Source organism: Xiphias gladius, chromosome 1 (genome assembly GCF_016859285.1).
Source record: "Xiphias gladius isolate SHS-SW01 ecotype Sanya breed wild chromosome 1, ASM1685928v1, whole genome shotgun sequence".
Lineage (NCBI taxonomy): Eukaryota > Metazoa > Chordata > Actinopteri > Istiophoriformes > Xiphiidae > Xiphias > Xiphias gladius.
In genome coordinates this window covers 1690141-1715842 of record NC_053400.1, presented here as the reverse complement: position 1 = coordinate 1715842, position 25702 = coordinate 1690141, and the positions used below count along the sequence as shown (strand labels likewise).

The window sequence follows — 25702 nt, the reverse complement described above, 5'->3', positions numbered from 1 at the left end:
TCCAGGTTTGTTTTTGAGGCAGAAAGCATAAATGCTCTCATCAACGGCAAAAAAAAAAAAAAAGAAAAATGAATAAGGGTACATTTTAAGAGAAAAGAAAACCCCAGGGTGGTTAAGAGAAATCAAGTCAACCTTCATTTGTTTTACAAGCCATTTGCTTTGCAGTAAAAGCAACATAAAAACACTGAAAATAAATAGTTCATTGCTCATAGTTCGTTACTCACAATGCACTGCCTACAAAATCCTTGTTTCCTACGATTCCAAATGCCTGGTATGCACTCTTATTTGCATCATGTTTCTTGTTATATTTTCATTTTTAAAGCTGAATTCACAGTGCCCTAAAAAATAATTCAGACCCCTTCACTTTTTTCACATTTTGTTACGTTGTGGACTAAAAATAATTTAAATTTATTTTTCCCTCATCATCTACAATCAATATCCCATAATGAAAAATGAAAACAGAATTTTAGAAATGCCCGCAAATTTATTAAACAGGATAAACTGAAATATCACATTGACATAAGTATTCAGACCCTTCTCTTCTCGGGTATGACACAACAAGCTCTGCCCACCTGGATTTGGGGATTTTCAGCCATTCTCCTCTGCAGATCCTCAAGCTCTGTCAGGTTGGTTGGGAACCGTTGGGGGACAGCCATTTTCAGGTCTCTCCAGAGATGCTCGATTGGGTTCAAGTCAGGACTCTGGCTGGGCCACTGTGGCCCCAGTCTGAGGTCCTAAGTGCTCTGGACCAGGTTTTCATTAGGGATGTCACTGTACAGTCTTGGTTTCATCAGACGAGAGAATCTCATATCTCACAGTCTGAGAGTCCTTTGGGTGCTTTTTGCAAACTCTAAGTGGCTTTCATGTGTGTTTCACTGAGGAGAGGCTTCCGTCTGGCCACTCTGCCATAAAGACCAGATCATTGGAGTGCTGTAGGGATGATAGTTTTTCTGGAAGTTTCTTCAATATCCACACAGGATCTCTGGAACTAAGCTAGAGTGACCATCGGGTTCTTGTTCACCTCTCTTACCAAGGCCCTTCTCCCCGATTGCTCAGTTTGGCCGGGCAGCCAGCTCTGTGAAGAGACCTGGTTATTCGACACTTCTTCCATTTAAGAATTATGGAGGCCACTCTGCTCTTGGGAACCTTTAATACAGCAGAATTTTTTGTAGCCTTCCCCAGGTCTTTGCCTTAACACAATCCTGTCTCTGAGCTCTGCAGGCAGTTCCTTCGACCTTATGGCTCGATTTTTGCTCTGATTTTTTGTGAGACCTCATATAGACAGGTGTGTGCCTTTAATAATCATGTCCAATCAATTGAATTTACCACAGGTGGACTCTAATCAAGGTGTAGAAAAATGTCAGAGATGATAAAGAGTAATGGGAGGCACCAGAGCTAAATTTCAAGTGTCATAGCAAAGGGTCTGAATACTTTCAATTTTGATTTTTCCTTTTTAATAAATTTGCAAAAATTTCTAAAAATCTGTTTTTGCTTTGTCATTATGGAATATTGAGTGTAGATTGATGAGGGTAAAAATGAATTTAAACTATTTTAGCATAAGGCAGCAACATAACAAAATATGAAAAAAGTGAAGGGGTCTGTATACTTTCTGAGTGCACTGTGCAGTACATGTTAAAATATGATCAACTTTTTGGTAATAGTTTAGTCACACCACTCCCTTTGAAATTTAGGCCTGACAGGCCCGGGTTCTGTGAGCTGTTGTGATCAATGTAGTCCACCTATTGGTCTTTTTAATGCTATAGTGTTCCATCTCCATGTGATTTCCTCTTAATGTGAGTACAGTCTATAAATGTGATGTCCTTTAAGTCTGTCCCACGATCTTTGTCATGTGCCATCTAATCATCTGAATTATACATCCATACTGTACATACAACATACATACATATAACTAAACTGCAACATCAAATATTTTTTATAGGAAACGTAACCTCTGGCTTAATTATGTTAAGACACAATGCATTTCTCAATGAATGAAGCGCAACATTTATTGACAACAGCGGAGTTACCAGGAGGTGGTGGGATGGATGGTGTGTGTACAAAGTGCACGACTGTACGACACCATTGACCGGGGTTCACATCCAGAGACTCGTCTGTGGTTCAGACAGCAAAAGTACTTTGGTTAAGGTTGGAGAAAGATGTTGTTTTGGTTAAATGTAAATAAACTGATTTTTTTCTGTATTAAACCAGACCAGGATCTTTCCCTAACCTTATCCAAGTGCTGTGAGAGTCTACACAGAACCATAAAACACTTTAGTAATGCTGGTGGATAACAAAGACACTGTCTGTGAATATTTTACTGACACGTTCAGCATCAACATATTTGTCACTTGTCAGAGTTGTCAATTAACAAAACATCTCATTTAACCCGGTCAGCATTATCTTTCCTAAAAAAATGTATATGCTGTTGCATTTTAGTTGTATAGTTGTATAGCTCTATTAAAGTTACACTCAACACTGATGTTATAGCAACACCAGTGGCACTAACAGCAGCATTCTTTGTGTTTAGGTTTTAAAGAATTATTCTGGTTTATAACAATTTAGTTCTTATTTTTGTAGTTTTGGCCATCATTCCTATTTATTAAAACAATATTGTATCTTTCAAGTTAATGGCTTAGATCTGGGAACACAGCAGCATCACTAAAAACAAGTTTGACATGGCAAGACACATGAGATGATCATACAGATTTTAAATTATCTCCTTTATGTGAGCAGGAAGACAAAGCAAATTTAAAAACTATTAAACATTCTGTTGTCTGTTGTACACATCCATCACGGTTTACAGACCCACTTTAAGGCTTAACTGTTATCTACTGTACCTGCTGTTGTTGTGGGCAAATTTTCCCGTGCAGTGAGGGATTTTTAGCAACATTTCAGACACACTCACATTCAGTTGTACCACCAAATACAGTGGTTTATATCTGGATAAACTGCCCCTGATGTTGCCATGTTCTCAGATATCAGAATTATTTTGCTGAGAGCAGTGTTATCATAACCAATAAGACTGATAACCTGAGCTACAAAAATAACACTTGAATTGTAATAAACTGGAATGATCCTTTAATGTATGTTTCCTGCTTTCATGTTACTATAAGAAACAATAAAAATTCCATGATGGATCTTTACATGAATGTCTTCGAAAATATCCCTTTACATGTAATTCTTCAGCAGCATTGTAAATCAGCTATAATGGAATTTATGTTCAAGCTCCAGAGGAGGAAACATAACATCAGGCATTTCTGGGTTTAACTCTCTAGTTGCATTTTCCTCCCGAACTCTTCTGCTGAGTTTTACATAATTGCTCTGTGGGTCTGTGTGTCTGTGTCTGTGTCTGTCTCCTGGGATATAATCCCCTTGAATATGCCTTTTTACAGGGATCACAAGTCTGCTAGCCAATGGTGTCTACACGTCCGCCTATCCTCTGCACGATGTGAGTATCACCATCACACTTCATGGCCTCCTCTCTCCTACAGGCCTGAGAACAGCTGATAATCTGCTGTATATTTCCAGAGACAATTATTCCAATTCAGTGAGTTTCTAATATGAAAATCAATAAAGCATGTGCTGCTTGTACTCAAAAATATGTGTAAAATTATCCTATCTGTGACTAGGATGACTCTCAGGTTTCGGACAAATGGCAGCTCATGATTTTGTGTTAGATTAAATGTATTATTCATGCTTAACGACCAAATCATATCTACTGAAAATGAAAATAAATTGTGTGGGGGGGTTTGTATGTGTACATTTGTGTGTGATACAGGGAGACATCGAAGAGATGACTGCAGAACCTAATGACAGGAAGGTAAGTAGAGCCAGTCCACCAGTCAATAAATTGAAACAGATACCACCATGCCAACACTGTCAGTCCATTTACAAATACCGATTCATCAATTGGCCCAAAGAAACCACAGGAGGAAACTTTACTACTCTGCTTTTATTTTGAATAAACAGCCCAAATTCACTAATACTACTCAGACATGGCAACCTTGGCCCAAAACCAGGGTGGTGGAATAGTGCTGTCTGATTGGTGCACTTTAGCAACCAGATGTTATATCCTGCCCTGGGTTCTAATGTTTGACTTTGTCAGATTTCTGAAAAGAGGCATGGGACATATTATGAAAATGACTTTAATTTTCATCAGACATTAAATTTTCATTGAGAAAATGTTTATTTTTAACATCAGTTTGATTGAATCCCTTATTACTGGCTACCCTGGACTTCCATGGTTCAACTCCTAGAAAAGGGATTTTTTCTTTAACAGAGACTTTTTGTGGCAAGAAATACACACAAAATTGTCACATAATCTATTTTACAACAATACTATACCTTCATCCCGTCACAGTAAACTGACTAAATGTACCTTGTTTTGACTTAACCCTGTTGTAATCAGGTCAAATTAAGAAAGCTAAGTCATCTCAAAGTGTAATTTGAAATACATTTTCCTGGAAGATTCATGTCAAAGAATATATTTATTCTCGAAAATGAAGGTGCAGGGTAAAGGAGACCTAGCTTGGTTAGTTGGAAGCAGATCCCTGTCCAGTTAGCTGTAATGCCTATAACCCAGGGAGCTAATTTCCTTGCTTACTTCTGGTTGAACTCAGGGTCAAGCTTTTAAAATTATGATGTACAAATGAAGTTTATTTAGAAAGCTTTAGGAGGCTTGCACTTAATTTCATGAAATTTTGCAGTGGAGATGGAGAGTGAGTGCAAAGCTAGCATGACCCATAGTCAGAGACCCACATTAAGAAGAACAGGAATTTCCATTTAAGTGAGGGCTTTTTTCTAAGAATGAGTAATGAATCAGGACAGATTACCAGGGTAACTGTGGAAGTACAGGTCTGCCAATATCAAAATGAATAGAATAGACATTTTCTTTTTCTAAAATTTCATTTGTGTGCACATGATGCATGGCAATAAATGCAGGAGATGTTCACAAAAATGATCCCATAATGTAACACAATACTGCACCTCCTTCCTGCCACAGGATTATGACCAAATGTTTCATATACATGTGATATCTCACCCCAAAAGGAACAAAATCAAATGAAGGAAGCTAAATATTCTCAAATTGTGGTACAATCAGTTTTCATCCAGAGGGCTCTTCTACATCCTGAATGCAACACAGTAATACAATATCTATAAGTCACTGAAACGTGCCACTCACTTAGTTATACCACTCAGGATCGTTTCAATTTTTGCATTTTTGAGCCATTGCCTCAAAAATGGCAAAGGCTACCATAAAGAAGAATGTATAATAAAATTAACTAGGCAATTGGAAAGAAAACAAGAGCTCATGCTGAGTCTGAAGTCATTTCCTCCCCTGATAACACTCTCCATAATTATACTGTAGGCTGTGTGTCACTAAGGCAACAGCCTCTGAAAAGCTTTAGCATGGTGTTTTATCTATCTATCTGTCTATCTGTCTATCTATCTATACATGTGTGTATACATGTTTAAGAAATAGATTTTCCTCGGCTGTATGAATAAGAATCTTGAGATTCCAGATTGAATCTAAGGTGTTTTCTCTCATGGGCTCACTCTGCTGTGATCTGCCATCTGAGTGTTCCTCTGGGCCTACCTCTTGTGATTAATAGCCTTCTTTTGTCGCCTTGCAGCTTGCTGCTCTGACTGTGGATGGAGTGTGTGATTGTGTTTGACAATATTCCACCATTTTGCAGTGATTTATGTGCTCTTTGCCTACCAGTAGTAGAAACGGAGCACTTACACAGAGGGCACATTCAGTCAGCTGTTTGACGTTAATTGTACAGACCGTATTATACAGCACTGATTTGCTGATAAATACGTTTGACCACAACTCATTTTATCTTAATTTTATTACAAAACATTATAAATTATCGTATGTCTAAAATTAATACTACGGTTAATTATAATTTCTTCAATTGCACAGGTCAGTATCAGCAAACATTGTTCAAAACAACAAATTCATCATTCACTGAAGAATGATTACAGCTGGTGAAATGACCTGTCCATGTTACTGATATAGCTGATATAGGCATTTAGCTGTAACTTATACAATCACTCAGATGATGACTTTCAAAGAAGAAGTTTTCTGACCTTAAACAACCAAAAGTTTGCGAGTGCCTTCCAGAACAACCAATATGACTGTTACAGAAACAACTCATTGACTTACTTACTTTTGTGATTTGCTCCCTCTGTGGTTCAGTTCAGACAACTAAAAGTAGTAGTTTAGGTTAGACAGAGATCTTGGTTAATAGAAACCAGTGTTGGCTCTTTGTACTTTAGGAGTAAGGGTGTTATGTCTACTGCTGGTAGAGGGGACATAACCCATTCACTACTTAAAGTTCTATTTTTATACCCCTCTTTGTTAGAACTTGATTTACTCCCTAAAGTCTTCCTGAACAATGTCCTCCAATGCTATAATCCAGGCAAGAAAAGCTCTGAGTTGATAAAAATGCTAATAAGCTCACCTGAGTCCCCTTGAGTTATAACTATCCACTTGCAACAATAAGTAAGGGCTACACACTGCTACATACAGGCTTCCCATCCCTCCAACTGAAGGAGCTACAGGCCTTATGTAAGATAGAGTATGTTAACCCTGCGTTAAGCTCATGTGTGGTGAATGAAAGAAGCCATCAACAATGGAGCTTTGATCTATGATTCACCATGGCAAGGGTTAAGTAAAAGGTAAAGTCTGTGCCAAGGATGTGAAAGCACACTTTTGTTGTTCTGAGTGTCATGCATGTGTTTATGTTGAGTGACCTTAGTTGTATTTTCAAAGAAATATGTGGTTGTATTCCAGGGATAGGCTGCACAGTTGTGTTAATGAGCAGTTTGTTACAGTGATTGGTGATTAGGCAAGAACGCAGCAAACAATCGTATAGTCATTTCTTTAAGCTGATGGTTTATACAGATTGTATTTGCCAGTCCAGTATGATGATGGGTGATTAGGTAAGAATGTTGGAGATAATGTTTCCGCCACCTCTTGAGACATGTCCACTCTTAGTAGTTGTATTGGTGTTTTGGTAGAAATTTATCCAAAGTTGGATATAAATGTTGCAGTTGTTGTCTATATACTCTACATGAATTTTTACCATTGTTGAAATATGTTTTTGTAGTGTTATTCTCCTGACTGGTATTTCCTTTATCTCCTTTTTTTTTTTTTTTTGTTTGAGTGTTAATATTAAGAAAAAAATTGAAATGTCAAATAAAGTTTCGGATTTTTTCTGGCACACAGGATAGAATATAAAAACTACATTGGTTAGCTGACCTGAAAAGAAAAAGTTATCTGAGTTAAGTATAATTGTTACATTATGTAATTGTGTGTGGTGGTTGTGATAAATTCAAGTCTTTTTGATCATTTTTAGTAAATTGGATCAGTGTAAGAGGTAAAAATATGTAGGCTGTTAAACAATAGTTGAAGGAACAGTTATAAATGCAGATATAAATAAATTATGTAAATCGGATTTCAGTAGGTATATATATTTACATTTGCCAAAATTATTTAAATTTTTTCAACTTCATTGTTGATATAATAAAATGAGCATAAAGCCTACTGTATGTCTTTGTACCAGTAAAATGTAAAAACAAAATTACATACATATTGTAGTTTAAAGTTGATTGCCACGTTTTAGCAGGACATGGTTTAAAGTGTTAACGTTAGAATTGTAAATGTCAAAGATGTAGTTTAATAGGTTTGTGCAGTATGGTAGAAGTGGTTGTAAATAATTGGTAGGCTTTTGTAACAGATGAGTGTTCTTTTAGCAGGCAGCATTGTCATTAAGTTAGTGCAATATATTGTAATGTTTTGTTGTGACTTGTGTAGAAGTCATGTTCTGAAGGAAAACTCTGTAGTGTGTGACTGTGTTTTTGTGTGAGGATGAGATAAATTATTAATAAAAGAGGAAGATTCTGTTGATTTGTGATGTATGTTGAAACATACCGGTAATCTTTTGCAGCGGGAGGTTATTTGATAGTTGGTGAATCATTAAGGGAATTGTTCTGTGCAGGTACTGTGTATGAAATCACTTAAGTTTTAATATTAAAAAGATAATTAGCAAATTTCATGATTCTGCAAGTTCCGTGTTAATCAAATTGACCTGTGAGCCTCAGTGGTGCATGGCAAACTACACGCCTGAGTTTTGTGTTCATTGGACTGACCATTGCCTAGATATAACATCACGTCTCGTCTCCCAGAGGAAGATATTCCTTTACAACTTTTTACATTTTGTGGACTACCGAAATTCTCGACATTGTGTATGTTCTTAAATCTGTAGCATTTTGGAATCAAATTGAAGAGGTTCCTCCAGACACTCAGCATATATGCTCACACTGTTTTAAGTGTAACCACTGGTAAATCCATTGCCCAGTCAATCTGAGTGAAACACAGGCCTCGTGTGCCCTGTGTCCAATGCCGCCTGAAACAGTTCTCAAATAACATAATATCCAAAGTAAATGAAATTTTGCACAGCAGACATTTTGACTTGTCATAGCAGGAAAAAGCAGACTAGATGTAGTTACCAGTGGGAATGGGGCAACATATATTTAATGTCACTGTATATTATGATTGTTTGCCCACAACAATGGTTAGTTTCACAGTAACGACCTGACAGAAATCCCTGCTGGACTGGAATCTGTTGGAAGCTCTGTTTTTAAGCAGATTTGTTTTTGATTACATTGATTTTTGGATGTGTGACCATTTCACTTTACAACACATCCTTAGCACTTCTGTCCTAGAAAGAACATGTTACTGTGAATTTGCTGCATCAATGGATTTTTAATGCATATGCAAATATGATTGCAGGCATATTTGTATATACTGTATATCGTGAATGCATTAGACAAGTGACGCACAGGGATACATAATAACATAAATCCTCAAATAAAAACCAGTAGTCAAATAATATCTGGTGGCCAGAACAAACAAATAATGGCTAGTTACTCATACAGGGTTGAACAGTTAGCTAACATAGTAAATTCAATATAATGTATGTTTCCATAGCCCTTACTGTATAATTTCAGCCACAGAATCATGTCATACTCAGTAGAATTGTGATTCCAATCACAATTATACTTTGATCATTCAATTAGTGTCGCATTTCTATTAATTACTCATAATATTTTATGCACTTCTCACATTAGAAAGCAAACAAAAAGAGGGATTATGCTGGTTTTTATGCTGCTTAAGACTTTTAATGTCTAACATCTTTGCAGGAAGTTTCATGGGCAGTAACTCAACTCTAGAACTAAAAAGATTAGTTGATTAGTACATTGACAGGAACGTAATCAACAGCAATTATAATCAAGTAATTGTTGGCTGGACCGCAAAAGCGGGGCCAGCCCTATTAACGTGACTGTCTGAGACTGACGGATTGACTGACTGAGTAATAGTGGTCAACCACTGCTCAGCCAAATGCCGCTTGAGTGCTGAGGTTACACCAGTGGTTGGCCAGCTGGGTTGAGAGAGAAGGGGGGGGGGGCATAGCACAGTACAGGTATAACAAAGATTTATGTTATACTATGGGGTAGGCATAGCAAAGTAAACGTATAACATAAAGACGTGTAACAATAACGAGACGTAAATAAAACTAATAATTATAATAATAGGGTGAATAATAGTAGCAATAAAATTAAATATAATAATAGTTGATAATCATAATATCCGAATCAGTGGGTGTTCAGCAGGGACAGTATGAAAAAGTTTCAGTCACTTTTTCACACTTGTTCCGTCCTCTAACAACAGTTAAGAAAAAATGTAAATGAGAACAGCTTTATTGGGAATTCGGCTGTATCAAAACACTGTATATTTGAGCACATACAGTAGGAGAGAAGCAAACCAATAAAGGTCCAGGTTTTGACCTACTAGGTTCATGTAATTGTTTAACCAAAAGTAGCAAAAACTCATTGGTTGCAGTTTTTCTCAAGTGTGTATACTTTTGGGTTTTGTTAGACATTTTAAGACATTTGAAGCTGTAACTCTGGGCTATGGGAAGTTATGATGGGCATTTTTTGCTATTTGCTGACATTTTATAGAAAAAATGTATAATGTTGATTTATTGATAAAAAATCAGTAGTTTAATTGATAATGAAAATAATCACTAGGTAGACACTGACAAACAGCCATGTAGAAGGAATGCAAAATAATTAGAGGATGGAAACACTTATTTTTTCTCTTTCGGAATATACATTATATTGAATTTATTAAGACAAACTAGTAAACATGGAAAAACTTTACTATATAGCAAATATCATCAACAGCACACTTACTAAAATATGATACTTATAAAACCAATAATTGCAGGTAATGGCTTGTCTCTAATATATACTATAATTTATGAACATTTATGGTCATCATCGACTCCTACTTCTCCTCACAGCTGCTGTACCAGGAGTGGGCCAGCTACAGTGTCTTCTACAAGTACCAGCCTATCGGACTCATCAGGTCAGATACATAGCAGTGCTCTTGTCACAGCCATCAGGTGAATTACAGGCAGATTCCCCAACCTCACATTTCTTCCATGGCTGGTGCTCTCAGAGCAGTATTAACTGCCTTCACCAGCCTGCAGGCAGGAAAGACAGATGAGGACTCTGACAAGCAGATTGATGCTCCACTGATGCTCTCATACAGAAGCGATAGTCGTGCACTGAGCTGAAGGAAAGAGGCTGGGAGTGTGAGCTGAATCTGAATTAGTTTCTTATAAAAACACATTCTGGTCAGTTCAGGTAGCATACCACTGGTGTAACAGGTTATGTACAGTATAATGAGCAAGATGATACACTGTCATCAAATCAGCATAGCATCAGTTTTATAAGTGTCATAAAAGGATTTTGTTTGCAAGATTGCTGCAGAAAGCAGGTTTATGCAGTTAGCGGTGGAAGTGAGAGGTTGATAAAAACATCATTTACAACATCAAAAGACAGCAGGAAGGGGCGCACCTTAAAAAAATTGGCTATAATATTTTGTCTAATATGATCTAATCATGTTGACCATGATCTCATTTGTTAAGGGTAAGGTTTTATGATAGTGTAGTATCACAGTTAATTTCAAAATTACATGTTGGTGTTGTAAATGTAGAACTTTTCACCTTATCTCCTCCCACAGGAAGTATTTTGGGGAGAAGGTTGGACTGTATTTTGCCTGGCTAGGAGTCTACACACAGATGCTGATACCTGCAGCCATCGTTGGAGTCATTGTCTTCCTCTACGGCTGTGCCACTGTCGATGATAACATACCTAGGTGCGCAACATGCACACACACACGCACACACACACACACACACAAATCCTTGTCTCTTACTTTATTCATGGGGACCTGTCATTGACATAACCTAACCACCACAACTGATTGACTAACCCTAAACCTTACCCTAACCTTAACGCTCAAACAGCCATTTAAACTTCTGGGGTCCAGCATTTTGGTTCCCACAAAGCTGTCGGGTCCCACAGGTATAAAATTTGCAAAATTTCTGATTGAAATCAGGAACGGTCTGATCAAAGAACAAGTAAACAAAACTAAGAATCTGACCAGACATTTAATGACAGCTTTCAGACAGTTTTCCATACATGGTGCTATGGACACATTTCCGTAGGCACCAAAAAGTACCTATTAAGAACATATGTTCTCAAGCGCCTTTGCATTTTGATTCTTCTCAATCACTGCTGCAAAAATTTCATTTTTAAGAAGTCTTTGTGTTTATTCAGTCTGATATATATTTTCCTTAAATATGTCAGAAAAGCTTGTTTCACCCATTTCCAATACAAATTAAATTGTTAAAAATATTTTGAAGAATCAGGTGTCAATTTAACTTGAATCCAGTGTAGTCTTTTTTGTTTGATACATATGAATTTATTGATTAATTTATAATAATTCTTAAAACCTATAATAATAATTATTGCATATCAATAATTCAATGAATCAATTCAATTCAATTCAATTTTATTTATATATCATAACAAATCATAACAGAAGTTATCTCAGGGCACTTTTCATGTAGAGCAGGTCTAGACCGGACTCTTTATAGTTATATTTAAAGAGACCCAACATTCCCCCATGAACAAGCAGTTGGTTACAGTGGCAAGTAAAAACTCCCTTTAACAGGTAGAAACCATGAACAGAACCCAGCTCATGTTGGGCGGCCGTCTGCCCCGACCGGCTGGGTTGAGAAAGAAAAAGAGAGAGGGAGAGAGAGAGAGAGAGAGAGAGAGAGAGAGAATGATACGGAGAAAAGACAACATAGGACAATAGAGGTAACACAAAGATGTATAATAATAATAATAATAATAATGATACTAATAATGCTAATAATTATAATAATAGGGCAAATGATAATACTAATAAAACTAAATATAATATAATAATGCTTATCATAATAATTGAAGCAGTGGGTGTTGAGCAGGATCATGGGGGCAGTAGGTGCTTTGCAGTCGAAGATCCAGACTTTACAGCACCAGGGGCAGAAATACCGACAGGAGGAGAGAGGAGAGAGATGAGAAAGCATAAGGGGATGGTTCAAGCCAAGCCTGAGCCACTCCTAACTATAAGCTTTATCAAAGAGGAAGGTTTTAAGCCTATTCTTAAACGTGGAGAGGGTGTCTGCCTCCCAAACCAAAACTGGAAGATGCTTCCACAGTAGAAAAGCCTGATAAATGGAGGCTCTGTCTCCCATTCTACGTTTGGAGACTCTAGGAATCAAAAGTAAGCCTGCATTCTGGGAGCACAGTGTTCTACTGGGGTAATAGGGTACTATGAGCTCTTTTAGATATGATGGTGCCTGACCATTAAGGGCTTTGTAGGTGAGGAGTAGGATTTTAAAAATTCTTTTCTGAATTGTATAGGGAGCCAATGCAGAGAAACTAACACAGGGGGAAATGTGATCTCTTTTCCTACTACCTCTCAGTATTCGTGCTGCATCATTCTGGATCAGCTGGAGAGTTTTTAAAGATTTGTTGGGACATCCTGATAATAAGGAGCTGCAATAATCCACCCTAGAAGTAACAAAAGCATGGACTAGTTTTTCAGTGTCTTTTTGACACAGGATGTGCCCGATTTTTACAATGTTACATAGGTAAAAAAAGTCAGTCCTTGAAGTTTGTTTTATGTGGGAGTTAAAGGAGATATCCTGATCAAAGAGAAATCCGAGATTCCTAACGGTGGTGCAATAGCTTCAGTTTTGTCTGAGTTTAACAGCAGAAAGTTGCTGGTCATCCAGGTCTTGTCATTAAGGCATGCTTGAAGTTTAGTTAACTGATGTGTCTCATCAGGCTTCATTGACAAGTACAATTGGGTATCATTTGAATAACAATGGAAGTTTACAGAATGGTTCCTAATAATATTGCCTAAAGGAAGCATATATAAGGTGAATAGAACTGGTCCAAGGAAAGAACCTTGTCGAATTCCGTGACTAACTTTTGAGTATATGGAGGATTTATCGTTAACGTGCACAAACAGAAACAGATCTGATAAATAGGACTTAGCCCAGCTTAAAGTCGTTCCTTTAATGCCAATTAAATGTTCCAGTCTCTGTAATAGGATATGATGGTCAATGGTATCAAATGTAGCACTAAGATCTAACAAGACAAATACTGAGACAAGTCCTTTGTCCGATGCAAGTAGAAGCTCATTTGTAACTTTCACCAGTGCTGTCTCTGTGCTATGATGTACTGAAAATCCTGACTGAAAATCCTCAAATAAATTATTATCATGTAAAAAGTCACACAACTGGCTGGTGACAGCTTTCTCAAGGATCTTAGAGAGAAAGGGAAGGTTAGATATGGGTCTATAGTTGGCTAAAACATATGGATCAAGAGTAGGCTTTTTAAGAAGCGGTTTAATAACAGCTGTTTTAAAAGGACTGTGGTACATAGCCTGCTAATAAAGACAGATTGATTATATCTAGTAAAGAGGTGCTAACTAAGGGTAAAACTACCTTAAGCAGGTTGGTTGGGATGGTGTTTAAGAGACAAGTTGATGGTTTAGATGAAGACATTATTGAAGTTTGTTGGTGAAGGTCGATGGGAAAGAAACCGTCTCAGTATATATCAGGAAAGAAACCCAGGGTTGTTTTTATTTTCCTGTATTAGTGATGAGTAATAGGCTGCTCTGGCATTACAGAGGGCCTTCCTATATGTTTTAAGACTATCATGCCAGGCTAAGTGGGATTCTTCCATTTTAGTAGAACACCATAGCCTATCAAGTTTTCGTGTAGTTTGCTTTAATTTATGTGTTTTACGGTTAAACCATGAAGCTAACCTCCTTTGTTTTATCTTCGTTTTTAGAGGGGCAATAGAGTCGAGTGTCATTCTCATTGAGTCTGCAGCACTATCAAGACGATTGTCAATTTTGGAGGGACTAAGGAGTCTTCTGTTATATTTTAACATGGCAGTTAATTAAAAAGTGCTGATGGAATCACTGCCTTAAATTTAGCTACAGCACTATCATATAGCCATCTAGTGATAGCGTAGTTTGCTTTAATATGCAGGTTTGGGAGTTAAACCATGGAGCTAACCTACTTTGCTTTATCTTCTTTTTTAGAGGGGCAATAGAGTCGAGTGTCATTCTCATTGAGCCTGCAGCTCAATCAACAAGATGATCAATTAGGGACTAAAGTTAGCATAGGAGTCCTCCGTTATATTGTAACATGGCGGTGAATTAAGTGCTGATAGAATCACTGCCTTAAATTTAGCTACAGCACTATTAGATAGACTTTTAGTAAAGACATTTTTGCCCATTAGTGTCTAGTCCCGTAACAGGAATTCAAAAGTTATTAAATAATGGTCCGATAAAAGAGGATTCTGTGGTAAGATTATTAAATGTTTAATTTCAATGCCATAAGTCAGAATGAGGTCCACGAGATGACTTTTTGTAACCTCCGATTGCTGTAATTGGGTGTTGATACTGCCGACGTGAATAATAATGTTATTGTATTTACGTTTATCATACCCAGCAGTATTAAACAGGATTCAACATCCCCTGCTCTGACCCAAGGCATGCATGTGACTATGGTTGCTGGTGTCGCTACCTTCACGTTTCTCAAGATAGAGCTGCAAATAACCAGATTTGGTTTCTCAGCGGGTGTGTCGCTGAGTGGGGAGTATCTGTTTGAAAAATGAACTGGTTGGTGGTGAACTATGGGCTTCAGCTTAGGGCTGTGCTTCTTGTTACGGCCAGTCACCCAGTTGCCTTAGCTTCCCGACTGCTTGGGACCACTGCAAATAAACTACATTTATATGTATCATTATTGCTAAAGTAGGCAGAGGAATAACTAAACATGAGACACACCGAGCAAGAGAGAGCAGGAGAGAGAGAAGCTGCTGCTAAGCTAAAGTAACTGACTGACCTGAATAGCGACTAATCAACTGTGAAGAAGGGTTAGGCTTAGATTAAAAGAAGGAGAGAGCTAATGCTACTTAACCAGAACTAATGTAGGTTTAAATGTACAGTGGGTAATTAGCTGTTGTAATGAAGAAAATAGCTAAATTAACTGGGTAGAGGCAGATCAACAAAACTCACGACCAGTCACACAAGGCTGGCAACTGGAAATGAGACAATACACTTACCTCAGCACGTCAGCACATCCTCAAATGGGTATTACTTTTGTAGCTCACCGAAGCCTAGCGGTCATGAAGGAGGTATTGCAGTCATTTTTAGGAAATGCCACAGGTGTACTCCAAGTGGTTCTAATGTTTACTCCAGTTTTGAGATTTTTATATTTAAAACAGGTGGCACAAAACCCCATCTTTATCTAACTGTGCATCGCCCACCCAAACCAAATGGCATTTTCCTGACTAAATTCTCTGAGTCTTTAACATTAGTTGTTTTACACTTTGAAAAAATTTTGATCTCCGGGGAATTCAATTTTCATGTGGACCTCTAATCTAATGCCAGTGCCATTAACTTTCTTTGAACTATGGACTCTTAACTTTGGATAGGCAGTGCTTTTAAAAGAAGACCGCCTCCTTATACAGTATACTGTACATCACCTGATAACATCACCAGGGATATCTCGGTGTTGGATGCTTAACATTTGTAACAGAAATGTATAACAAACTGGAAGAGATGACTTTGAAAGATATGAGGATATACCAGGCAGGAAGGGTCTATCAAAAAAATATTATTGGTTGCATCATGGAGAATGTAGGATCATACCAGGGACTAAAATTGAGGGTTATCTTGGTCTCTGCTGCTTTGATTTTGACCATTCTGTTTTTCTTGTGAATCCTCCACCTTTACAGAAGTGCAATGCTAAATCAGTTGGGTACTCCTTTAAATGATGAAGTGGTAATGCTGAGCGTCAATATGTGATAACAGGACAATGATATTCTGAATTTAGGTTATGCATAAAATCATACAGGATTACCCGGTATTGGGCTTATGCTGTGACATATGAAATGACTATCACATGACTATCACCTAACTACCTTCCACTGCCAAGGCTTGGTTTTTCCCATTCCAAAGCACAAGTCAAAAAAAAAAAATCCTCTCGAATCCCAGGATCAAGCACATTAATTTTGCCTGCCACACATAACTATAACATCAATCAACCATAGTGCTCAATGGCCACCACTAGAAGACTATATTTGTACTGGGTGGCTTTCAGTAACTGCAGGATAATTCACAGGGTATTAAAATGCTCCTCAGCAGTACGATGTCATACTGTACGTGTGACTCACCAGCAAATATCCCCTGAACTGGTTATAATTGATGGCTGTCAGTAAGTTCATCAGACAGTAGGTTCCTGTCAGGAAGTAAAACAAATTCTTTTAAAATATGTTTTACTCAACACATTTTTTGTGCTTAAACAGTAACATCTACTATCACTTCAAGTCACTCAAAGCTGCTGCACTGAGACTGCCAATAATAACTGCTTACCAATTACACTGACGGCAACAAAGAAAATGGAGTTGCCTCTGTTCAGGGAGTAGGCAGGGATCATCACTGAAGAGATGTAGAAAAGATGATCAGTCTCTCAAAAAATTACAGTTCTATCACAGAAACAATTAACAGGAAGCACAAACAAACATGGCTTGTTTATCATGTGATTTATTGCGCACCATCTACGTTGTTGGCTGTGGTGAGCAGCACCAGTAGAGAGGTAAGGGACTTAGGCAGGTTTCTGAAATGTAACTCCCACTCCCCGTTCTTCTTTGGATCCTGGACAGAAACACAGAGGTGATAGACTCATAAACAGAGACAAGAGGCAGAGTGGATTTACTGCTCCTCCTGTACTCTCTGTGCAGGGTTTGATATAGTACTGACATTTTTACTAATAAATATCAAACATTTGGTTCAAGCTTCTCAAAATGTAAAGATCTGCTGTATTTTTTCATCTTTGTAAACTGAATCTGCTCTGAATTTTGAGTCCAGATTAAATAAATCATCTAAAGACGTGACTTTACTGTCAGAGAAGTTGTCACAGGCATTTATTCGTTTTGATTTTCCATAGATAGAAGCTGTTTAGGCCGCTTGATTAATCAACTTATCAACATATAAATTGATAATAAAAATAGTCGATAGTTGCAGTTGTAGTAGTTGCGACTGTGTCCCTGCATTCACCACTAACACCATCATTAAGTTTGCATATGACACAATTGTGATTGGGCTGATCTCCAACAGCAATGAATTAGCCTATAGAGCAGAGGTGCAGAACATGGTGAACTGGTGCTCAGGAAACCTGGCCCTCAGTACCACAAAGACCAAAGAGCTAATCATCAACTCTGGAAGGTCACAGGATGACAAGTACGCTCCACTCTTCATCAGCAGAATCAGAGTGGAGAGAGTATCTAGCTTCAGGGTTCTGGACGTTCACATCTCAGAGGACCTCATATGGTCCACTAACACCACTGCACTGAAGAAAGCACAGTACTTTCTATTGCTGGACACTGTTTATACAGTTACATACATACTACTACTTCTCCGTACTGTACCGACTCTGTTGCTGCATTGCACATCCGTTAATTCATCCCACTGTTTAAATGACCCTATTCGGAGTAAATGTCAGGGGGCACAGCAACTGTGAAAAATCCACTTAGCTTCACCAGCTTTATTACAAAGACCTTTCAATTGAGCTTAACAACATGATTAAAGATGCAAGGGCGTCTTATTTTGCCAATCTCATTTCCACTAGTAAACACAACCCCAAGTCCTGTTTGACAATATTAATAAAATGGTTATTACTGTACCTGCCTGTTTTGTCAAATAAGGACTTGTGGTAATTTTCTTTCATTCTTTGTGGATAATATCAGAATGTCAGGGCTAGCATTACCCCCTCTTCTCCCCTCTCCACTTATCGAATTCAGGCATCAATTTTGGAATTATTCTCTCCCATTTCCACCAAGACCTTACTGAGCTGGTGGGCAGTATGAAATCCTCCTCCAGTCCTGTTGATATTTGACCTACGTCTGTGCTTAAAAATGCTCTTTATACAGGTCTGATACTGCTGCTTTTTCCTTTGGTGTACCTCAGGGTTCCTTTAAGCCTGATAACACAGACTTTCTTGGAACTATGGACTCTTAACTTTGTACTGTGTGTTTCAACCCAAATTACAACCATGGCTATACCTTGGGCTTTTTATGCTTGGTATTTGTGTCTCATTAGTGTCTGCTTATTACTTCCGCTCTATAAGTCCATCTACAGCCAGTAAATTCTCAGATGCCTATATAGCCTCCACTCGATCAGCAGTATTGAGGCCCAACCCCATCAGCTGAGCACTGACCAATTAATCCCTATATTTAATTCAGTCTGTGGAGACATCTCAGACTCTGTTGCCCCTCTAAAAATGAGAAAACCTGAAGCCAAGACTCAGCCCTAGCTGAACAACAACACCGGTACTCTTATGCAATTATGTGGAAACGCAAAACATAGATGGAAATTAAATAGGCTGCAGGTTTCATATAAGATTTTGAAAGGTTGTCTTGCAAATTATCACCAGTCTGTCAAAGCAGTGAGAGCAAAATATTTTGCCAGAGTTAATGCAAAACATTCCCAAAGTGCTGTTCCACAAAATTAATTCAATCCTCAACCCTATTGTTAAATCCTGTTCTGTGCCGACCAGGGACATTCTTAAAGGAACTTTTAAACTTTTTGTCAAAGAAAATTTATCACATATGATCTAATATTACACTCCCTGCCTATAATCCCTCTTGTATCTGCTTTCTCTGCTTTCCTCAAGGGTAAAATATTGTAATTCACCGTACTTGGTTATTGGCCAGTCTTCTCCGTCTTGCTTGCAGCAGGTGCAGAATGCTGCAGCGAGACTCCAAATTGAAAGGGCGAAAGAGTGACAGTATTACACCCGTACTAGCATCCTTTTCACTGGCTCGTTGGCAAATATAGGACCAAGTTCAAAGTTCTTTTGTTTGTCTTTAAAGCCATACATGCATTGGATGTAGATACCGTAGATAACTCTAGGCGTTTTAGATCCTCAGTGCAATTGCTTGTAACTGTTCTATGATCAAGACTACTGGATAAGGGAGATCGTGACTTTGAGGTAGCTTCCCCAAAACTTTGGAATAGTATTTTCCTTGCTTAAATGCTTAAGGACACTAGTAATTATTATAATCTTTTTTTTATTTATTCATACATTTATTTTACAATTCTTATTCTGTGTTTTTTTGTTTTGGTGTACAATTCTATATTGCCTTGTATTTTATTATTATCTTTCATAGTTGTCTTTATTGTGTCTGTATTACAGCCAAATTTTTATCTGAATTGTCAGAATTTTTATCAAGTTCAGTCCTTAGTACAGATAAAGATAATTATAGTAGGTGATTTCAATATTCATGTCGATGCTGATAATGAGCCTTAGATCTGCTTTTATCTCATTATTAGACTCAATTGGCTTTGCTCACAGTGTAAATAAACCCACTCACTGTTTTACCCACTCCTTGGACCTCGTTCTGACTTATGGCGTTGAAATTGAACATTTAATAGTCCTGCCACAAAATCCTCTTTTATCGGACCATTGTGTAATTACTCATGAATTCCTATTACTATGTGGATCAAGAGGAGCCCAAATGGGGCTTGAGGGTTGAAGGGAGAGCTCGGGTTTTGGGTGAGGGGCAGAGGGGAGCAAGCAGCATGGAGAGCAAGAAGAGGGACTGTTTTGGTAAGCTGGGGAATGAGCTAATGAGCGGGCAATGTACCAAACTGATTTATATTAATAGAGGAAAATAAAAACAACCCTAGGTTTCTTTTCAGCACTGTAGCCAGGCTGACCGAGAGTCATAGCTCCATTGATCCATGTATTCCTATAGCTCTCAGTAGTGACAATTTCATGAGCTTCTTTAATGATAAAATTCTAACTATTGGAAACAAAATTCCCCACCTCCTGCCCTAGAACTGCACCAATTTGTCTTCAAACATGGGAACCTTAGAAAAAGCTGTAAAGCCTGATATACAGTGCACTCAGAAAGTATACAGACCCCTTTGCTTTTTTAGCGTTGTTATGTTGCAGCCTTATGCTAAAATTGTTTAAGCATGTATTTTTCCCTTATCAATCTACACTCAATATCCCATAATGACAAAGCCAAAACAGAATTTTAGACATTTTTCCAAATTTTTTAAAAAGGAAAAAATTAAAATTGAAAGTATTCAGACCCTTTGCTATGACACTTGAAATTTAGCTGTGGTCCCTCCCATTTCCCCTCATCATCTTTGAGATGTTTCTACACCTTGATTAGAGTCCACCTGTGATAAATTCAATGGATTGGACATGATTTGGAAAGGCACACACCTGTCTATATAAGGTCTCAAAGCTGACAAAGCATATCAGAGCAAAAACCAAGCCATGAGGTCGAAGGAACTACCTGCAGAGCTCAGATTGTGTTGAGGCACAGATTTGGGGAAGACTACGAAAAGATTTTTGCCAGCCAAACTGAGCAATTGGGGGAGAAGGGCCTTGGTGAACAAGAACTCGATGGTCAGTCTGGCTCAGCTCCAGAGATCCTGTTCGGAGATGGGAGAAACTTCCAGAAGGACAACCATTACTGCAACACTCCACTGATATGGTCTTTATGGCAGAGTGGCCAGACGGAAGCCTGGCCTCAGTGAAAGACACATGAAAGTTGCTTGGAGTTTGCAAAAAATCACTAAGGGCTCTGAGACTTAGATAAACAAGATTCTCTGATCTGATGAAACCAAGGTTGAAGTGTTTGAGCATGATGTCTGGAGGAAACCAGGCAATGGTCATCACCTGCCCAATACCATCCCAACGCTGAAGCCTGGTTTTGGCGGCATTGTGATATGGGGCGGGGACAGGTCAGGGTTGAGGGAAAACTGAACGGAGCAAAGTACAGAGATATCCTTATTGAAAACCTGGTCCAGAGCACTCAAAACCCCTGACTGGACCAAAATTGCTTCCAATAGGACGATGACCCTAAACACATAGCCAAGACAACACAGGATTGGCCTAAGGGACAACCCTGTTAATGTCCTTGAGTGGTCCAGCCAGAACCCTGACAATAACCCGATTGAACATCTCTGGAGAGACCTGAAAATGGCTGTCCACTAATAGTCCACATTCAACCTCATAGAGCATAAGAGGATTTGCAGAGAAGAATGGCAGAAAATCCCCAGATCCAGGTGTGCAGAGCTTGTTGTGTCATACCCAAGAGGACTCAAGGCTATAATCACTGCCAAAGTTGCTTCAACTAAGTACTGAGAAAAAGTTCTGAATACTTATGTCAATTTGTTTGAAAGTTTATCTAAACCATCAACTTGTCTCTGAGACCCCATCCCAACAAGGCTGCTTAAGGAAGTTTTACCCTTAGTTAGCACTTCTTTACTAGATTTGATCAATCTGTCTTTATTAACAGGTTATGTACCACAGTCATTGAAAGTAGCTGTAATCAAACCTCTTCCTAAAAAGCCTACTCTTGATCCAGGTGTTTTAGCCAACTATAGACCTATATCTCAGTTGTGTGACTTCCTACAGAACAATAATTTATTTGAAGATTTTCAGTCAGGATTTAGAGTGAAGAGACTGGGACATTTAATTGGCCTTAAAGGAACCGCTCTAAGCAGTTTTCAGTCCTATTTATCAGATCGATTTCAGTTTGTACACCTGAAATCGTCCATGTACTCACAAGTTAGTCATAGGGTTCCACAAGGTTCTGTGCTTGGAACAGTTCAATTCACCTTATATGTTTCCTTTAGGCAATATTTTTAGGAAACACTCCATAAACATCCATTGTTGTGCAGATGATATCCAATTGTACTTGTCAATGAAGTCAGATGAAATCAATCAGTTGGCTAAACTTCAAGCATGCCTTAAGGACATAAAGACCTGGATGACCAGCAACTTTTTGATGATAAACTCAGACAAGACTGAAGTTATTGTACTTGGCCCTCAACTCCTCAGAAACACATTATCTAATGATATAGTTAGTCTAGATGGCATTGCCCTGGCCTCCAGCACCACTAGTAGGAATTTCGGAGTTCTCTTTGATCCTTTAACTCCCACATAAAGGACATCCAGAATAGAATTTAAAATCCTCCTCCACACCTACAAAGCCCTTAATGGTCAGGCACCATCATATCTTCAAGAGCTCATAGAACCCTATTACCCCAGTAGAACACTGCATTTCCAGAATGCAGACTTGCCTGTGGGTCATAGTTTCTAAGTGCTATACAAAGGGATCTGGCATCTGAGGCTAACTCTAAGCCTTCTTATCCTCCCTTGAGGCAGTGGACCATTTTAAGTTGCTGTAAGAGGAAGGGATGCAATCTTACAACAGACTTTCTTTAAACAGGCAACATTCAGACATACTTGCTTGATTTGAAACACAGCATGTCTCCTCCTCCACATTTAAGTACTAACATGTTTTTTGTCTTTGCCATGTAATCTGAAACTAAACTCTCTCCACCATCCTTTTACTGTCTTCCACCTCTTTGAATAATTCATCTCTTCCAACAATCTCTTTGTTGTCAGTATGGAGATTTGCGATCCCAGGAACAACATCACCATGTGTCCACTGTGTGACCGCGCCTGCAGCTACTGGAAACTGGTGACTGCGTGTGGTACAGCGCGAGCCAGCCACCTGTTCGACAACCCAGCCACCGTCTTCTTTTCCATCTTCATGGCCCTCTGGGGTAATGGCACATTCACATTTAATCATTGAAACAGCAACTAAACGGTTAAATAAAGACCAGTAGATGAGTAGACTGCTACAAATACGGGCTGTGCAGCTAAGAATTGTTGGAACTGATCCAGTTAATAGATAATACTTTTTAATCCCCTCAGTACAGCTTTGGCAGAAAACATGGATACTGCACATGAAATTTACAATAGGAATCTGCAAAGGTAACTCCTGAGTAAACACACAGCCAGTCTTCCTCTGATGTCCTGCCAAGCCATACTGCCATCTGTCAGCAGCATCAAGGCTACAGATCAGGGAGGTGTTATGTGTTTAGATGAAGCTTGTGTCTGACAGAGTCACAGCACAACAGCCTTCTGTTGATTCACCTTCTGAAGACCTGATGAGGGAGAATTCCATGTAACTGTATGTAGTTGTCTTTACTGGGAAAATGCGGCATTGTACTAGAAAAAGCAACGTGTGTGCATGTTTACAAATGGAAAGTAGTTTATCATGCTGCCATTTGTTAACATATCCCAAGAAAAGACCCAAACCAACACTGAGTGTAAGAGTTTGTTTGGGCCTGTGTTTAGTTTGCTGTGTGTGCTTGGTTATGTAGCGGTTCTCTTCATGGAGCACTGGAAGAGACGACAGATGCGACTCAACTATATCTGGGACCTGACAGGCTTCGGAGAGGAGGAAGAGGTGAGACAATGCCACAAATAACTTTTTTATATACATCATGAAAGATACACATCCAGGCGTGTAGGGCTGAAACAAAAGTTGGATACTTTGGGAAAAATAAAATGATTGTCTTTCCTGCTGAGATTATATTCTTATCAGGAACATAATCATGTGGATTTTTAGTACATTAACCTCAAATCCTGTAGACTTAACATTATGCATCATAACATTTTTCCTTCCAATTAAACCATTGGTTTCCATTCATTTCACTACAACATAAAAATCAACTTGGAACATGAAACTTGGCTATACAAAGTCATCCATCATGTCTTTTATTAGAAAGCAACATTATTGCTGTCTGTTGATGCAGTGTAATCTTGCAGTTAAAAATGTATTATCATGTAACAAAATGGCTGATGTGATAATGTGGCTATGACAACAATCAAAGCAGATGTGATGTTTTGTGATGGATGAACTAGTAAGATGCAAGTCTCCAGCCAGTCGTTTCATGGTGGCAGCAGGTTTAGCAAGGCAGCCCAGGCCTCCCTCTCCCCAACAACGTTTTCCATCTCCTCCTGTGGGACCCCAAGGCTTTCCCAGGCCAAATGAGATATATAATCTCTCCAGTGTGCTCTGGGTCTACCCTGGGGTCTCCTACCAGTTGGACCGGCCCGAAAAACCTCCAATGGAAGGCATCCCGGAGGATCATGATCAGATGCCCAAACCACCTCTACTGCCTCCCTTTGACACAAAAGAGCAGCGGCTCTACTTCATGTTCCCCCCGGATGTCAGAGCTCCCTAGCCTATCTCTAAGGCTGAGCCCAGCCACCATACAGAGGAAACTCAGGTGGGAGTTAAAGACCTCATGGACAGGGGCCTCTGTCAGACAATCCCAGGTCACCCTCACTACATGTTTGGGTTTGCCGGGTCTGTCCAGCTGCTTCCCTTGTCACCAGGTGGTGGTCAGTTGACAGCTCTGCCCCCCCCTCACCCGAGTGTTCAAGACATACCAACTATATCTAGTTGCTAGTTGGTACTGCTCCACCTTTCGCACCAACTCTGGCTCCTTCCCCTCCAGAGAGGTCACATTCCACGTCCTTAGAGCTAGTCTTTAACACCAGGGATCGGCACACCCAGGCCCCTGATCCAGCCTGCCTCCTAGCTTACAGTACACCCCCACCCGATGCCTGCTCATGCAGGTCGTGAGCACACAGAGTTGTGGCTTCGTGTAATTTCTTCGGGCTGTGCCCGACCAGACCCCATGGGCCAAGTCCTGGTCACCAGATTCTCACCGGCCAGCTCCCCTTCTAGGTCTGCCTCCAGGCGGGTGCCCCAGTTTCCCTAATCCAGGTGAGGTGATGCAGCTCAGAAATTTGCCCTTCATCTGGTTGTCATGAATCGCTCTTATTCTGGCCTCTCCCTTGGGACCAATTTGCCTTGGGAGACCCTACCAGGGGCTGATGCCCCTGACAACACACCTCCCAGGATCACTGAGACACGCATACATCTCCACCTCGTTAAGATGGCGATTCTTGGAGCTAGATTGTGCAGCTGAGAAAACTGTAAAACTCAATCTGCGTCTTAAATCAGTTCACTTATAAATTCTGGGTAAATTTTTGATGAATTCAGCAACTATGGTGCTGTGTTTTGCTTCCAACTTCAAAGCTTTCTATATCTGCCACCACTCTGATTTTAGCCTCTGACAGGCTTCTTTTCCATGGCAATGGCAGCTGAGGGTCATGGGTATTGTAGTATTCTGGCCGTCTCCCATGCCAAAATGACACAGAAAACATACATTTTCAGCAACAAAGCTAAAATAATACAAAAACTGGTGTTAATTACATAGAAAAATCTGACATGAAAATACAGAACTGGGAAAATCACCTCTGGAACCTGCGGCCCCTCGCTCTTCATAACTCTATATAAGTCTCTTAATCACCAGCATCTCAAA

General features: G+C 39.1%; 1 protein-coding gene and 1 long non-coding RNA gene across 5 annotated transcripts in view; one reads left to right on the top strand and one right to left on the bottom strand.

Moving 5' to 3' along the window:
* Nucleotides 1-25702, top strand: part of ano1a (anoctamin 1, calcium activated chloride channel a) — a 97771-nt gene that overhangs the window by 33154 nt on the left and 38915 nt on the right. For all 4 annotated transcript variants that reach the window (XM_040129839.1, XM_040129835.1, XM_040129836.1 and 1 more), the window contains exons 8-13: nt 3393-3448; nt 3779-3820; nt 10374-10438; nt 11099-11233; nt 22923-23083; nt 23687-23772. In XM_040129839.1, coding sequence (XP_039985773.1) covers nt 3393-3448; nt 3779-3820; nt 10374-10438; nt 11099-11233; nt 22923-23083; nt 23687-23772 — 545 coding nt within the window. The remainder of the gene's footprint in view (nt 1-3392; nt 3449-3778; nt 3821-10373; nt 10439-11098; nt 11234-22922; nt 23084-23686; nt 23773-25702) is intronic.
* LOC120791446 lies at nt 16679-17145 on the bottom strand. Its single transcript, XR_005707681.1, has 3 exons — nt 17047-17145; nt 16865-16930; nt 16679-16730 (listed from the first exon to the last, which is right to left on the bottom strand). It is a non-coding gene; the product is annotated as an uncharacterized LOC120791446 (long non-coding RNA).